Genomic DNA, 18,086 nt, shown 5'->3' with positions numbered 1-18,086 from the left:
AAATTGCATGTAAGCGTAATGGAACTTGGTCAGTGACCTCAAACAATTATCCAAAACACATTTATGAAGTTTCAATTGAAAACCTGTCGTAAAAAAAAGTGATATGTAGTTGTTGCAACAGCCTGAGTGTTACATGTGTGCCTCATTCGGGTGAGTAGAATATCTTTGACCATTCAACAACTACTTGAGCTTAACATTTAAACATGCATCATGAGTGGCTTTACAGACAAGTCACAAATAGCATTTTCAACAAGATGTGTTTGTGAAACACAATGTCCCCCTATATGACGTTTGACCTTGAAGGATGACCTTGACCTTGACCCTTCACCACTCAAAATATGCAGCTCCATGAGATACACATGCATTTCAAATATAAAATATCTAGCTTCAATATTGCAGAAGTGACATACAGTACAGGCAACGTGTACTTTGACAAAAACGCGTGTCCGCGGTGTTCAATTTTCCCGATGGGTGACATTTCGCGGGGGGCGGACACGCTACTGACTGCGGTGTTCGGCGAACACCCGAAATCGCCGCGATTGCACGCTATCATTAACTGGAACACCCGTGATCACCGCAATGCCGCGCGGCCATTGATAATACTTGTCTGCGATGGTCATTCAAGAGTTTTAAATTTACATGTACAATTTACAAATGAACATAATAAACTACATGTATGTGCAAATGTATGCGTACTTAAAGTGATATTATGGGCAACTAACAGTATTTACAATATACAATGTAGGTGTGTATCGTAACCGTTGTTTATTTTTTGTGTTTTCGCTCGATATACACTTGTATTTGTTAATGCAGCATCAACATAATTAAACAATATCCCGAAAAGAAAAATAATCCATTTGAATATCAACCGTACTTTCGTTTTGACAACTTACGACAGAAATGAATCGATGTACGATGCGAGTCTAAATGTAGTTTTCATGCAGATTCTTTCATACGACACAATGACACAATTCGGTTTTACTGATCATTTCAGCTTAGAGGGATGGGTGAGTCATGTAACATATCGAAGAAAATATATTTTTTTTTATAAACAACCGGTAACAAGATGAGTTGTAGATAATTGTCAGATACCACATTCATTATAACTTAATGTTTTCACCCGTTTCTTTTCAGCTCAATTCAACAGTAACAAAATGCCCATCACTTTAAATTCGGACAGCACGTAAAGTCGGAAACGTAAATAAAGCGCTTAGATGATCAAGTCTATTAACTGGTATGGTGTTAAGCAATTCAATCGCCATTTTTTATCAACACATATCAAGTTATAAAGAAAGTGAGTATTAAATAATTTATTTTATTTGCGTCCGCCTGTACTGTCCGAAATAACGTACTGAATCAGTATGCTACGAAATTTAGAAATTGTCAACTGTCGATTGCAACGACTGCAATCGTAAATGTTGTTTTTTTCTATTCATATACATGTATTTTAACAGATTATATTTTGTGTCTTTCAGGTTTCTTCGATTTCAGCACTGGACTCGTTTGTTGAAATAACGTTCTTTAAGATCTTTGAAAGAAATTCAAACTTAGTAAATATAGCATGTATATAGAGAATGATATTCCGGATCATTCTCTTTTATGCGGTATTTTCGTTAGAGTTTGTTTTGTTCGTTTGTAACTTTTTATGCTTCTTCCCGACTTTTTCTGCTGACATTTCCGCTTGTTCTCAATGCTTTGCATGGCGAGTTGTGAACAATATCTGATGTAAGATATTTTATATTGATCTAATCAATATTTACCATAATCTTACGTAGCCCATGTCATCCTTCGTTTTCAAGTTAGTTATTACTTATAAAGATTTGTTACCGGTTATAAATCTACATATCAGGTTATGAATATTTGATAACAACTCGTGATATTCGTTCATGTTGAATTAATTGTTTGTTTTTGTTTTTCCTGCGTCTTCCCCTTAGCATATAACATTGCATTATTTAATAGATAGAATCCTGGATATACATTTATGTACGTAATAACAACAACAACATAAAGTCGGTATTTATTCGAAATGCATTTCATACGTATAAATATATGCGAAGAAGTTATAAATACAGTGAATATCAAATATATACAGTATTTACATAATTTACATTCAGTAGAAGTATTCACATGTTGTTGTTCAGATGCGACAGAAGAATATATACAGTATTTACATAATTTACATTCAGTAGAAGTATTCACATGCTGTTGTTCAGAAGCGACAGAAGCGAAGTGTCGCATGATGTGTTTATCTCGGGAAGCATGCCGTGCAGGTCCTCCATGTACCCGTTGATGTCGGCAGATGTGCCCGCATCTCTCCTCATTCGTCTCTCCTCTCTACCCTGGCGGCGAAGAAGTTCGTTAACCTTAGGCACAACACTGTCCCGCCACACATTTTCCGCCAGGGCTTCTGGATAGAACACACCGACGTAATGTTTAATCACATTCTTCCTCTGGGGGGATAGTGGCTTCTTGTGGTTTTTTCCTCCGCCTTTCCAATTGAATTCATGCTTCAACTGGGACACTCCGAAGAGTTCCGGGAACAGTCCACTGGTCAGGTGTGCGGCGAAATTGCCTGGCCCCAACGATGCCTGATGTATACTCCTCAGTTCTTCGTGACTAAGAGTATACTGCTCCGCAATTCCAGACTCGGTGGTTGACGTTGTGGTTGGTGGCGGAACAGTCTGAGAGCGTTCTTGATTTTTAAGTAGAGTCTCAATCATGCCCAGCATTCTCATCTGCATAGCCCGGTTTTCCTCGATCTCTCGCCGGTCGGCCTCTCTCAGCTTGCGCAGTTTTTCTACTTCTGCTGCCATCGATCGCATAGATGCTTCCATTGACAGGAGCTGCGAACACATATGATGCGGTCTTCCTATCCGAAACACGTTGGCGCTCGTGCTCGGGGGAGTCGAATGCCTAATAACAGTCGACGATGCGTTTGCGACTGCAGAGCTTGCGTTTCTGTCCATCGTCGGTGTAGCTCCCGCGACCACAGCAACCACATCGTGCACCACTGATGTGACGTCACCAATCACGGTTGTGTCAGTCACTCTTCCCATTTCCGCGACCACTGCAACCACCTCGGGCACCACTGATGTGACGTCAATCAGAGTTCCCGGCCCCGCGACCACTGCAGCAACCTCGGGCACCACTGTTGGGACGACACCAATCTCGGTAGTGTCAATCACACTTCCTGTTCCGGCGACCACAGCAGCAACCTCGGGAACTACTGTTGTGATCTCGGTCACTGGGCCGGACGTAGCGGTCGAAGGCCTAGTGGTCGATGCGCTACTGCCTGCCGATGCAACATAAGTGATGACATTGGCCTTCGTCTGAAATTAATCATAGATAGATTACATATTTATTTCGTAGGCATACATACACACAATGCAATGAAAAAACATGTACATAAAACAACATGAAGTAAAAACAAAAAAATCATAATTGCAAAGTACATGCATAAAATGCACTACGGCATGCACACTAAGCCAAGGATTACACAACGAATGTTATAAAAAATAGATAAATTTATAAGTTTGCGATTCAGATCAATGGACGCAAATGTATGTGCAATATACTCAATGCTTAACAAGAACTCCGCGAGTAGGATGTGCAAAAGGCGACACAAAAATAAAAATCTCAAATAAAAAATATTGCATACTCATTTTCGATATAATGTAGCATACTAGCATTTTTTCTTACAAACTTTATATTTATGTTAAAAGTGATAACTTTTTAAGGAAAAAAGAAAAAACGACTGGTACAAGCATAAGGCTAAAATACGTCACAATGTGCTTAACGTGAAATTAACCATCAATTTGTAAGCAATCCGTCGTTATACGGCCCTATTTTCGAGAAATGCGAGCAAATACACACCTTTTCGTGGGTTTTCTTGGCACGCTTTTTCGGGGGTTCTTGCGTTTGCGCGGTTGGCTGCTCAGAGGCCTTGGCCTTCATCTGTAGGCGCATTTCTTTTTCTGTTCCCCTTGCAAGTACAACAGCGTCTACTGTCTGGGTCTTCCGTGTGCCCCATTGTACCGTATAACTTTGGTGGCATTGAATCTATAATGATTAATAAAAGCATGTTCATACAGATTTATACGTATATTGTATACACATACATTATAACATACGTTGTTGAATATTCTTCATAAATGCTGAGTATATAACCCTATAAACTAGAAAGTTCCTACAAAAAAACTCTTCAGCTGCTACATTTTACATTAGTTACCGGCAAGAAAGCACCCACAATTATTTGTTGTATGATTATCTTATTAAATCGTGAAAGAGAAACTGGCATTGTCAAAAAAATAGTGTTGGTACATACAGATTGTCGTGACGTTTTTACCATTACCCGTTCGTTATATTGATAAAATAATTCAGTCACACATTTATTTAAAAACATGTTTAAAACTTGGCTACAAATGATCTAAGGTTTATGGTGGATACAAAAAAGCATGTGTTGGTTGGAAACATGCAACCAGGCCTTGATTATATACATGTTGTATAAAATTAGTAGACAGCGATGAGCTGCATACATTTAGCTTAAGTTAATAATTTTTAGTATGTACTACATTGCTGTGCATCACGACGCAAGCTAACGACCTGTGTAATGGTTTACCGTGTCAACCATATCTCAAAACTGTACCTCGCTGTATATTCTCTGTTAATTAATTAACGTGCCAAAGTGTCAAAATTTGACACGCTGTCAAAACCATGCCCCAATATAACCTGAATGAATGTTCCATTTGTTTCTAGTATTTTTTACACACAAGAGATTACATGTTGTTGCTTCATCGTTGTTGTGTACCATGGGAAAGAATAATAGACTATCGCACGATAAAAAACTTAAAATAATTGACATGTATCGAGCTGGTAAACGGAACCGTGACATTGTAAAACATTTCCAATCTTTCGGACATCAAGTTGATAAAAGAGTTGTGTCTTATTGGATAAGGAACTATCAGAACGGATACTTTAATCCATATAACCCGGAGTCAAAGGTAAAACGAAATGTATTTAGAAAGATAAGTGAGCAAGACGTCAAAATAGTTGAAAAAGCTTTAACACTTAAACCCCATCAGTCGGCGACTGACCTATACAAGACTCTAAAAAGAGATGGAGCAGACTTGTGTTTGAACACTGTCCGTACAGCTATCAGAGCCGCCGGCTTTACTCATGAAAACCCACGTTATGCGCATATGGTGAAGGATGCGAACAAAGAACCGAGAGTTGTGTTTTGTAGACGCTTAATAGACACCAATGATCAGATGAATGACATTATTTTTTCTGACGAATCATCAATACAGCTACACAACAACAAAGTCACGGTTTATAGAATGACTGGCACGCGCAGTGCAACAAACCCCAAGCCTAAACATCCACTTAAAGTCCATGTTTGGGGTGCTATAAGTAGACGCGGAACCAGTAGATTATGTGTATTCGACGGGATACTGGAGAGTGTTTTTTTTACGGAAAGGATCCTTCGCGATACATTGTTACCATTCATACAAGAGGTGTACCCAGACGGCCATCGTTTTCAACAAGACAACGATCCGAAACATAGGTAAGTGTGAAGTCTTGCAAATGCAATTACACAAATAGTTGACAACAAACATTTTGTGTCACTTGCCACACTTAAAACGTAATCGGGCACAGCTGCTCGCAAAAGCTGTGTAACCAAGAATAGACAATTACGATATTTTTTATTGGAACAAAGTATATTCAACGAATGACGCAATTCGTCACTCAACCAAACGATCTGACACCCCTAAATTCAGTACATTAATTTCGAACTAGTTGGGATTTAATTATTAAATATTTCAGAATTTATCAAATTCCGATTTAAAGAATTCAACACTTTGTGTCTTATTTCTCATTCTATTAGTAAACTAAATATCCAAATGCGCACGAAAATTGCAGAATGCATTGTTAAAGCACATTTAAACTGAGCAGTTATCTATGCATACTTCTGAACGAGTATATCATGAACATAAATGCCTGTACTATTTTAATTGTCTTAGATATATTCATACCAGACTCATTGTCTGATTATGAACATCATTATGATAGTTATTTTATTTCTTATTCGTTTGATTTAGCTATGTTCAGTTGTATTGCCAAATGAAATGCATTGACTGAATTAATTTATTTTAAATCAATTGCATGTTTCAGATCCAAACTGTCGCAGAAATTTATGACAGAAAACGGTATAAATTGGTGGAACGTTTGGCCTTCTGGTAAGTCATAGTTATACAATACGTGTGCTATAACATGTTCATAATATTACAGATACGCATGTGTGCTTCAGTGGCAACGTTCATTTTCTTATGCACCATTAAGTTTAGTTCACACATCTCCTGGTATTAGCTTCATATCACTTTGTACGTACATGTATAACATTACCTTCGAAATATAGTCATACAATATACGCTTAAAAGTATTGTCAAGTACAGCGTTTGTCTTATACTACATGTACAGATGTACTTGTAGCTATTCATGTTTGGTTTCTAATAACAAAAAATAGTAGTGTACGTATGTTGCACATAATAGTTCAGTGGTAGTATACAAATTAAATAGCGTAAATATTGTCTTTTCTTATTTCAGAATCCCCGGATTTGAATCCAATTGAGATGGTATGGAGTTTAATGAAAAGGGCCATTGCCAAGGATGAGCCAAAAACAAAAGAGGATCTCATTATAGCCATCACACGGTTTTGGAGTGAGGATTTGACAGTTGAACTATGTGGTCGCTACATAGACCATGTCTACAAAGTTGCCCCGATTGTTGTTGCAATGAACGGGAAAGCCACGGGCGATGTGCCTAACAGGATGTTCCCCGAGCGTTCCGAGGGAAAGGACTTTCAGTACTTTGAGGGACTACTCCAAACATACGAAAGGCAGTTGAAACTGAGTTCACTCGTCAATGACATTTGCTAAGTAGCAGAACGTTTACTGGATGTATTGTACAAGCCATTCATTAATTCATTCTAAGATATTATTTATCGGATAAATACGTGTGCAAATTCACAGTATTTTCAAGCGGTTGTTGGATTGTTGATAACTATGCTAGCTTATCGACCTGTATATTTATATCGAGATATATATTCATTCTTATTCTGAGAAAACTGGGCTTAATGCATGTGCGTAAAGTGTCGTCCCAGGTTAGCCTCTGACGCCCGCACAGACTAACCAGAGACGACACTTTCCGCTTAAAAATTTCGGTAAGAGCGACTTCAATGAAACTGAAAGCGGACCGCACAGGCTTATCTGGGACGACACTCTACGCACTACATTATGTGCAGTTTTCTCAGAACGCGACCCATATACATTAAAGTATTCGGCTTGTATATCTAGTGTCTGTTAAATCGTGCTATTGATTTTATGTGAATGTATCACGAATGTTCCTTCAAACCTGTTAAAAATGACTTGCTTTTTGATTATGTTCTTTATCCTGCATATTCTGGCGGAATAAACTGCATTACATGTAGGTAATGTACATTCGGTTTCAATAACGTACGACAGAGTAGAGACAATTGTTATAATACAATTATATATTAATCTATAAAACTATAATTGTATTGTAATATATCTATGTATTATTAATACATATGCGGATCTTCAGATCAGTGCCTAATTGTATCATCGCGATATTATAACAACGAAAGAAGGGGCATTATGATGCCCGTCTTATTTAATGTCACCCGACGTCGTTCATGTACCTTACGATGCAAATCGCTCAAGAACGTAACCGTTATTATTTTTTCATTCATGAAATATGTATCGTAATTAGTAAGTACCGTGCAGTTCATATCAATTCCAAATTTCAATCAACATCAATCTCGTCATACAATGAAAGTTGAGTCCTTTATGAGAATATCATATCGGGTCATAGCAGAGAATTATGATATAGTACATGCACATGTAGTATAGTAGTATTTTGAATACGAGCGATTTCTGAGTGAATGCTTACCTCATCGGTTGTCTGGAAAAACCCTGAAGTGCGAATTTGTAGCTTGCCATCGCATCGGTACCTCACAAGGAAGTACGCGTCTTGTCTTGTCAGCTGCCGCAACATTATCACAGTATTCCAAAAAACACTTATAATATTACAACTAAAACAAACACATATATCCAAGCTGCACGTAAATATCTACACTCGTATGCAATTGCAAGTCTAAAACTAGAAATGGCGCGGCAGAGGCCGACGCGTATCCCCACGCCGCATGTTTGACCCAAGGGCGCCCCAGGGTTGATCATGGGGCCATGCATAGTTGAGATTGACTGTATTGTCATAAGAGAAGTTCAGTATCAATTAGAAGTGAATGGGTGTAAAAATAAAGAAGTTATAGTAAAAGGCAATTTTGGGAGGGTGTGGCCTATGTGGGCGGGGTGCCCCAGGGTTGGTAATAGGGCCATGCATAGTTGAGATTGACCGTATTGTCATAAGAGAGGTTCAGTATCAATTTGAAGTGAATCAGTGTATTAATGAAGAAATTATAGTAAAAGGCAATTTTGGGCGGGTGTGGTCTATGTGGGCGTGGCGCCCCAGGGTTGGCAACGGGGCCATGCATAGTTGAGTTTGACCGTTTTGTCATAAGAGAGGTTCAGTATCAATTTGAAGTGAATCAGTGTAGAAATGAAGAAGTTAATGTAAAATAACCTAAAATTTTTTTATAGTAAATGGAATTTTTTGGTGGGTGTGGCCTATGTGGGCGGGCGCCCCAGGGTTGGGATTGGGGCCATGCATAGTTGAGATTGACCCTAATGTCATAACAAAAGTTCAGTATCAATTTGAAGTGAATCCGTGTAGAAATGAAAAAATTATAGTAAATGGAAATTTTTGGTGGGTGTGGCCTATGTGGGCGGGGCGCCCCAGGGTTGGGAATGGGGCCATGCATGGTTGAGATTAACCGTATTGTCATAAGAGAGGTCCAGTATCAATTTGAAGTAAATCGGTGTAGAAATAAAGAAGTAAATGTAAAATAACCTAAAAAAATGAGTGATAATTTCTGACGCGGCCCCACCCCAACCGCTATAACTTTTGACCCAGGGGTCAGATCAAAATTCCAAATAGTGCAGGGTCGCACATATGCTCATAGCTACCATGTGTGTAAGTTTCAAGGTTCTAGTGCTTTTAGTGTAGGAGGAGATAGTGGCCAGGACGGACGGACAGACAGACGGACGGACGGACAGACGGACGGACGGACGGCGGAGATAACCACAATATCCCCACCTTTTTTTCAAAAAGCGTGGGGATAATTAACACAAGGTCTAGTGAAACACAGTACAACAGCAGATTATATATGTACATTGGGTGTTGAGTACATTGGGTGTTGAGTACAGTGGGTGTTGAGTACAGTGTCAACACCTTTTTGAAAGCAGTTTGTCTCCAGAAGGCAAACTATAAAAAAAACAGGAGGTGTTGAGCTTTATTTGTCACAGTTTGTCTCAATGTGTTGAGAACCTTTTTCGCAGTTTTTCTTTGCCGACATGAACTTTGAATTCACCAACTGACATGTACATTTGCGGAATTAATATGTGATACAACAACAGTTTATTAGCTTATTTATTAGCATATATGTATGGATACATCATACTGCTTTTGCTAAAACAGCGTTTTATTAAATTACTGTCTTGTGGCATTTTGTTGTCGCCAATATGTTTTAGACTGATATTATGCGCATTTTCGACTGTTGAATTGAGCTGAAAAAGGGAAACTGGTCAAAATATTTAGTTAAAATGTGGTAACTGACCAATTATCTACAACTCGTCTTGCTTCCAGTGGTTAATAAAAAAAATATAATATTCGATAATTTTCATGACAGTTCAGTCCTCTACGCCGAAATGATCCGTAAAACAAATTTGTGTCTTTGTGTCGTATGAATGAATCTGCACTAAAATGAAATTTAGATTCACATCGTACACCGAATCATAACGAAAGTACAATTGATATTCAAATGATTTTTTTTATTTTTCCAGGATATCGTTTTAGAATGTTGATGCTGCATTAATAGATATAAGTTTATGTAAAGTGACAACACCAAAAAATAACCGACGGTTGCGATAGACACCTATAAACATTGCATATATTGTTAGATGCGCATAATATCACGTTAAATACTTAAAATATCCTTCGACCAGCATGCACATAAAAATAGACTATATTTACTTGTATTCATTATCGCTTTATAGCGGGTATATACGATTTTGTATATGTGTTTAATTGTAATACATTGATAAAATATGTTACAATAACACAAAATAGGCAAGAAAAATTACACATTAAAGCCGAATTTCATAAAATGCAGCAAAGACAAATTAGCGCCCCGAGTCGATTGTGACGTACATATTTTCCTACAATAACCGAAGCATTCGTCTTTGCATTAGGATCGGAGTTAGTGTTTGTGTGTCGTATGAATAGATATCGTTGCCGGAATTCAAATAAACCTTTAAACTAAGTTTAGATTCACATCGTACATGTATGGTTTACATGCTAGCGAATTCGGCTGTACAGCCGTTTTCAATTTCAGAATTAAATATCTGGCTTATTTCGCATTTTTCGACACGTTCTTCTAAACTTTTATTTTAATTTATATTTAAATATATATATATATAATAAGTTTATTACACATTTTATATAAATTCATAAATATTTGACAACAACGTATATTCCCGCTTTAAATGAAAGGGATCAATAATTTACGTTTATATTTAATTATTTTATTTTTAGCGAACACGATGAACACCGCAGTAGATATAATGGGTCCGCGGTGATTCGCGGTGTCCACCTTATTGAAAACGGCCCCCGCGAATATTTGATCTGAACACCCATCGCGGGGGTCGTTTGGTAAGCGAACACCGTAAAATGAACACCGCGACGAGTGGCGTTTGTCAAAGTACACGTTGCCTGTACTGTAACATGAGCAATTTTGACCCATATATTTGACCTTGAAGGATGACCTTGACCTTTCACCACTAAAAATGTGCAGCTCCATGAGATACACATGCATGCAAAATATCAAGTTGCTATCTTCAATATTGCAAAAGTATTCATAAAATAAGCGATTTGGGCCACATATATTTGACCTCTGACCTTGAAGGATGACCTTGACCTTTCACCACTCAAAATGTGCAGCTCCATGAGATACACATGCATGCCAAAATATCAAGTTGCTATCTTCAATATTGCAAAAGTACTCATAAAATGAGGGCTGTTTGTAAAACATGCATGCCCCCCCCCCCCCCCTAATGGGCTCTTCATTGTAGTGACAGCCATTGTGTGAATATGTTTTTTGTCACTGTGACCTTGACCTTTGACCTAGTGACCTGAAAATCTATAGGGGTCATCTGCCAGTCATGATCAATCTACCTATGAAGTTTCATGATCCTAGCCATAAGCATTCTTGAGTTATCATCCGGAAACCATTTTACTATTTCTGGTCACCGTGACCTTGACCTTTGACCTAGTGACCTCAAAATCAATAGGGGTCATCTGCAAGTCTTGATCAATATACCTATCAAGTTTCATGATCCTAGGAATAAGCGTTCTTCAGTTATCATCCGGAAACCATTTTACTATTTCGGGTCACCGTGACCTTGACCTTTGACCTTGTGACCTCAAAATCAAAAGGGGTCATCTGCAAGTCATGATCAATCTACCCATGAAGTTTCATGATCCTAGGCGTATGCGTTCTTGAGTTATCATCCGAAAACCATTTTACTATTTCGGGACACCGTGACCTTGACCTTTGACCTCAAAATCAATAGGGGTCATCTGCGAGTCATGATCAATCTACCCATGAAGTTTCATGATACTAGGCGTATGCGTTCTTGAGTTATCATCCGGAAAACATTATACTATTTCGGGTCACCGTGACCTTGACCTTTGACCTAGTGACCTCAAATTCAATAGGGGTCATCTGCGAGTCATGATCAATCTACCCATGAAGTTTCATGATCCTAGGCATTTGCGTTCTTGAGTTATCATCCGGAAACCATTTTACTATTTCGGGTCACCGTAACCTTGACCTTTGACCTAGTGACCTCAAAATCAATAGGGGTCATCTGCGAGTCATGATCAATGTACCTATGAAGTTTCATGATCCTAGGCCCAAGCGTTCTTGAGTTATCGTCTGACAACCATCTGGTGGACGGACGTACCGCCCTACCGACATGAGCAAAGCAATATACCCCCTCTTCTTCGAAGGGGGGCATAATGAGCGATTTTGGCCACATATATTTGACCTCTGACCTTGAAGGATGACCTTGACCTTTCACCACTCAAAATGTGCAGCTCCATGAGATACATATGCATGCCAAATATCAAGTTGCTATCTTCAATATTGCAAATGTTAAAGTTGGAGCAAACCAACCAACAGACCAACCAACCAACAGACAGGGCAAAAACAATACTATACTATAGTGGGGGACATAAAAATAATCCAAGTAAAGGTGATATGGGACTTCATAGCTGTAAAGGTTGTTCTTCATGTCCTATGATTTTGGAATACAAATATTCGTAAATTTGGCCAGGTTAGTTTTGGTGTGTTAAAAATCCCTCTTGAACAGGTTACCAGCCCCCATTTGCGACAATCTGCCATGCATGTGCAAGTCAATGCATATGAAAGCAGCCTCAACTTACCTGTAGGTACAGAGCCGGGGGATGCCTCACTTTCCCAAACTGGGCGTTCAATCTCTCCAATTGTTCTTTTGTTAGTCTGATGAGATTTTCCAAGTTTCGAATCTGAAAATATTAACAAAACGATTGGGCATGCGATTCCTTTTGTCATCATGATGTGAATATGTGTGTCCTTTGCAAAACTCCAGGTAATTTGGCTTAATTTTTAAATAAGAATAATATACTGTATTAATGGGTAAGGGGGGAGGGGTGAAATGCAACTGAACTGAAATACAGAAATGGGAATAACTTTATAAAATTCCATGAGACAAAATGTCTGGCAAGCACTTTTGATCGATCAGACATTTTTAAATTGTGCACGTGTCTGATGGTCTAATAAATAATATGTTAAGCAAATTGTGTGTTATTTGTACATAGAGCTTTATTTGCTTGATTGTCAAGTAATTTTCAATTATGCAAATTAATTACTTAAATAAACTTATCCACAGAAGTACTTCACTTAATTTACACAGCACCTTAATCTGACAAACATTATTACCAATAATAATTATTAGATTCCAGTTTAAAGGCCTAGTTCAAATAATGTGTGCATAATTTTTCTAAGCTGATGAAGCAATATTTGCTTGTACTAAATACCAGCTTCACTTTTACCAAAAAATCTATGTTGATATAAACACAGCATATTTGCCTTGCAAAACATTGATATGAAAAATCAGTTCACAGCAAGAAGGCTATAATTATGTACCATAACTTCAATAAAGAAGACTTTGACAACCACAAAAAAACACACATTTTACAAACAAAACTCTAAATACTAAAAACATATCTAACAAGAGATGTGTTTGTCAGAAACACAATGCCCCCTTCTGCGCCGCTTTGAAGCCATATATTAAACCTTTGACCTTGAAGGATGACCTTGACCTTTCACCACTCAAAATGTGCAGCTCCATGAGATACACATGCATGTCAAATATAACGTTGCTATCTTCAATATTGCAAAAGTTATGGGCAATGTTAAGTTTTCAGACGGACGGACAGACTGACTGACAGACGGACAGACTGACAGTTCAACTGCTATATGCCACCCTACCAGGGGCATAAAAACTGTGTATTATATAACTGTGTCCTACATTTAGGATCCGGACAGCCCTCGGTGACCACAGTGCAGTGACCCCTATCAGCAATGAACAATAAAAAAATGCTGGCAACGAGTGCAGTAAACTATTGATAAGTAATCTGAGAGAAAAGATCAATTACAGATAAATACTGGACAGTATCCAAGTCCACTGTCAAAGACATTTCTTCTTAAGCAAAACAGTTGCAAATAGGATTGAGCATCTTTTCAGCATCAATCGTCAGTAACTGTATGTACTAAAATACTGCACTGTCTATAAATAGAAGTGGGGATTACCTAATTCTTTGATAATATTTCCTATACAATTTTATTTATATTCAAGGAGAGGACATTTTTTATGCTTGAATGAGAACATTGCTTAATTCACAACAAAAATTTTCATGTTTGAGAAATAACTAAATTGGAAATGTTCAAAAATGAAATTTTTCTTTTTTATTTTAAATGCAGGGCAAACTTTGCCATCATAAAAGCAGTTCAATATTTACCAGGCCGCTTAATTAATTTATGCTTAAGTCCATGGCAGTTTTGAAGTTTGTGTTTTCTGACACTGCCTATAAAGGAAACAGCTTAATAATCAGGCAGATAATGACATGTTATGATATACAATCATATACATTCATAGCTTGGTCCTGGAACTACTGTCAGTGGGATTGTGTAACAAAGTCAGCTGATAAAAACAGTCAAAATCCAACTGTCAAAATGCTGATTTAGAGTTAGTTAGAATAAAGAATGCAATAAGGGTGCTCATTTAAATTACAATCCTCCAACAAAACACAGGCTTTACTAAGACGTATTTAAAAAACGGAGATTGTATGCAGAAACGTGAATAATTATATCGCGTTCAACAGTTTTGACGTTTTCCGACTTTTCGTGTTTTGATTTTTAATAAGTCGCAATTTCACTGAAAGCCATTGTTGTAACTGGTGTCTGCAACTGGCAGACAATGTACGGTTACTAACTACCTCCTCGTTTAGTATTTCAATGCTGTCGGAATCCATTCGGTTTAATTTGTGGCTGTAAATGTCTGCATTTCCATTTGTCAGTCTGTCGACAGCCGCCATAGTACCTGCATACAGAAATGAGTCACGTGACTCGCGTAAGTATCAAATAATCTCGCAAAATGCGCGACCTGGTGACGTCATTCCTTTCGTTTTCGAAGGTTTCACTCCACGTTGTTTCTTGCGTTGCCTTTGAGGCATAAATACACGTGTCATAAATACACGTGTCATATGTTAAAAAGAGGGAACAAGGACACAAGGACAAACATCAGACATCGCAAAATGCAAATCACTTGAATAAAAAATGATACACCCCTAGCGAGAAAGTATGTGACTTTTTATTGTCACTATACAGTGCCCATACAAACAGTGGGCCATTGTGTACACACCGGTCTTACTGACGTATTATTGACGTTTCACCTAAACGAATTTGTCCTCTCTTACAGAACTTTTCCCAAAAACGACGGTACATATTTTTTTTATTTATATAGAGAATAATAGGTTAGTGTTGATTATAGATCAGGTTTATCATTCGAGGCTTAGAAAACAAAAAGCACGAGCCTCGTGCCGATCAACACTAATATATTATTCTATTTATCCCACTTTTTATTCAATCAACCTTTTGAATTAAACAAAAATAGTTTAACTCGATAATTTCGCTGGATTTAAGACGTCGAAAAAATGACGTCATTTCGTGCCGTGGTTCAATCAACCGAATTCGCTGTAAAAGTGGGATAAAAAATTAAACCTTCAATTATATAAGTTAACATTATCAAGTGTAGAAAATAGAAACATATTGCATAATTTAATATCTGTTGTCTCGAATTTGTTTTAAAAACAGTAAAATATGTTAAATTGATTTTTTTGAACTTTCCTTATTTTCCCCCCAAATCCGGCGTTTCGCGCGATTGTTTTCTCCTCAAAAAAGGCCAGGCCCTTTCCCCAAAATCAGATTTAAAAAAAACTGCGTCATACATATTGCATTGTTTGTGAAATAATCATTCGTTTTTAAACAATACTTAAAATCAATGGTCGTTCTGAAGAAACACTTATAATCAAATGGCACTCCGAAACAACACTTATACTCGTCGGTAAATCGGAAACAACACTATAAGTCAAAGGTCATGGGGTAACAACACTATTATATTATCAATAGCCGTTCGGAAATAACACAAATTATCTAGTGGTTACATGCACTTTGATACCACCCCTTCCTTGAAAGCTTTTGTTTTGTACCCATTTTTCAAGTATTCAATCCTTGTTTGTGGTTAAATGTATTATATTTCACCGAAAAAACCTATTCTTATAGGAAAAATATGTAATCAATTGCTTAAATAAAAAAGCTGAAAAAAATCGTGGGAATTATATGTTGTTTGTGTATTTGTCAAAACACGTTTTTTTCTACATTTGTTGCCTTTTTGGGGCGGCCATCTTGGGGAGCTAAATTTTGCCAGTACTTTGTCAAAACATTTTCGATTTAAATATAGTTTTTATTGTTGCGCCCACGAATAAACGATAAACTACTACTGTCCATAGCAAGCATGTGTTTTAACATGTTTTCCCTTAAAACTGAAGGTGTATTTATTCAGATGACCTGATCGACGGTTAAACATGCTACCAGCTTTAGTAACCGGTTTCTTGTGACGTTTTAATTCTCTACAAGAGATATCTAGATCTGGTCCTTTGAAAAGCCGAATGTCTAGTTCTAGACCTACTCAATTTAACAGCACATGAAAATACACTGTTATTGTTACTGTATATGTTAGCTTTATACCACGTAGATCTAATCTTACAATATCAGTAAGCAACAATCAACTACTTCAAGGTGAACTACTCGTTGCAGATTTTGATGACGTCATGTTAATGATGTAACGTGTAATATATTTATTAATATATTAGTATTTATTGATATTTATCAAAAGTAAATTATTTACTTTAATAAATTATAATAACTTTGTTCATATAATATTATATTATTTGTAATATTATATTATATAAATGGAGGATAACATTTTCTGTGGTAAGAGTTACAGCATTCAGAACAAATGGATTTGTTGATAATTATATTTTAAAAAGGATTAATAAATATGTTTGATGCCTAGTCTAAAAAAAGTCTACTATGTCTATTGTTTTTTTTTATTTACATTTTACATTTACAATATAGTAAAGCAGACATAATAGATTTAGGTTAAACACCATTTGTTAATATGGATATTGCCATTTCATCGAAATCACACCGATGTTTATGATTTAAATCGAAGCCGAAAAGAGAACGCCTGCATGGCAATTAAAAAAAGACTTGACAACACTGGATTGTTTGATGAATTTGTACAATTAATGAGCAATTGATAGTTGTAATTTACTGCATATAAAGTGCATCTTAGACACTGACCGTTTAATTGGTGGCGTTGTTTTCGAAAATAGCATTTGATATGTGGACCGCTTTTACAGAGCATGCTGAATACAAAAACATATCAAACTAAACGTTATTAAGAGTTTTTGAAGAACGTTCTTCATGAACCATCAGCTGCTCCAACAGGAGGAAACCTTATTTTGCATGCGGTCCTTTATTTATGGCAAGAGACCAATTGCTAAACAACGAGGCTCAAATAAATGAAGTTGACAAACGCGTACACAGTAAAATTTTGCTTATGCATAAAATAAGCTAATTTCTTTAATAAAACTTAAAAATAATATTTTCATGAATATAAGTAAGAAGAGTTATATATTAATCGATATATTATTAATCGATAACAATTAAAATCATCTCATTTATCACATAGAGTGTTTTTGAATTCATTGTCAGCAAGTGTAAGATGCAAGTCAAAAAGTTTAAAGAGACTTCGTATTTTTTAATAATGTCATTAAATAGTGAGCTAACAAATCTGTACTTTTTTTAAAAGTATTAACTAATTATAATAGCACTAAAAAGGAGTAAAATAAAAATATGGCCTATACAAATTTTGCGAAAGCAGAAACATCTTACATTCTTAAATGCCACCCACATAATCGTAGCTTCATTTTGGGTGTTAATTGATAAGTTTATTAACGTTCATCTTGTTTTTTTATCGATATAATGATTGGTGTTCTTTTAAAACTGCATAAGTGTAATGGAACGAATATTTGACTAATTAGCTATGGACAGCACATGTTTTAAAATGTTTCTATGTCTGATGTATGTTGTTTAAATTCCAGAAATTTACATTACAAAAGTAAAGAAAATACAAGTCTTTCTTCCAATAATCTATTGATTTGACTGTCTGATATTCTGGCCTCCAAATGACATTTTCCCATGCCACTTAAAGCCGATGAATACT

The 18,086-nt window shown here is 36.8% G+C and overlaps 2 protein-coding genes across 4 annotated transcripts in view; both read right to left on the bottom strand.

Moving 5' to 3' along the window:
- The window catches only part of LOC127832079 (serine/threonine-protein kinase B-raf-like), an 84,678-nt gene extending 69,821 nt beyond the window's left edge, over positions 1 to 14,857 (bottom strand). For all 3 annotated transcript variants that reach the window (XM_052357250.1, XM_052357247.1, XM_052357249.1), the window contains exons 1-2: positions 14,734 to 14,857; positions 12,640 to 12,741 (exon numbers count right to left, since the gene is read on the bottom strand). In XM_052357250.1, the coding sequence (XP_052213210.1) occupies positions 12,640 to 12,741; positions 14,734 to 14,832 (201 nt within the window). In that variant the 5' untranslated portion in view covers positions 14,833 to 14,857. The remainder of the gene's footprint in view (positions 1 to 12,639; positions 12,742 to 14,733) is intronic.
- LOC127832082 (uncharacterized) lies at positions 2,006 to 8,098 on the bottom strand. The gene is made up of 3 exons (XM_052357253.1): positions 7,969 to 8,098; positions 3,874 to 4,059; positions 2,006 to 3,329 (listed from the first exon to the last, which is right to left on the bottom strand). The coding sequence occupies exons 1-3, from the start codon at positions 8,071 to 8,073 to the stop codon at positions 2,196 to 2,198; spliced, it is 1,425 nt and encodes a 474-aa protein (XP_052213213.1). The 5' UTR covers positions 8,074 to 8,098; the 3' UTR covers positions 2,006 to 2,195.
- Positions 14,858 to 18,086: the final 3,229 nt, after the last annotated feature.

This window comes from Dreissena polymorpha, chromosome 5 (genome assembly GCF_020536995.1).
Source record: "Dreissena polymorpha isolate Duluth1 chromosome 5, UMN_Dpol_1.0, whole genome shotgun sequence".
Taxonomy (NCBI): Eukaryota; Metazoa; Mollusca; class Bivalvia; order Myida; family Dreissenidae; genus Dreissena; species Dreissena polymorpha.
Note: the sequence above shows the minus strand (reverse complement) of the source record. Positions and strands in the feature narration are given on the sequence as shown.

Bases quoted from the DNA above. Each gene is read 5' to 3' on its own strand.
- LOC127832082 (XM_052357253.1), bottom strand. From the start codon at position 8,073: ATGTTGCGGCAGCTGACAAGACAAGACGCGTACTTCCTTGTGAGGTAC. The intron at 4,060-7,968 runs GTAAGCATTCAC...TAATCATTATAG, and splicing joins TTTTCCAGACAACCGATGAG to ATTCAATGCCACCAAAGTTA. The intron at 3,330-3,873 runs GTGTGTATTTGC...GATTAATTTCAG, and splicing joins CCAAGAAAACCCACGAAAAG to ACGAAGGCCAATGTCATCAC.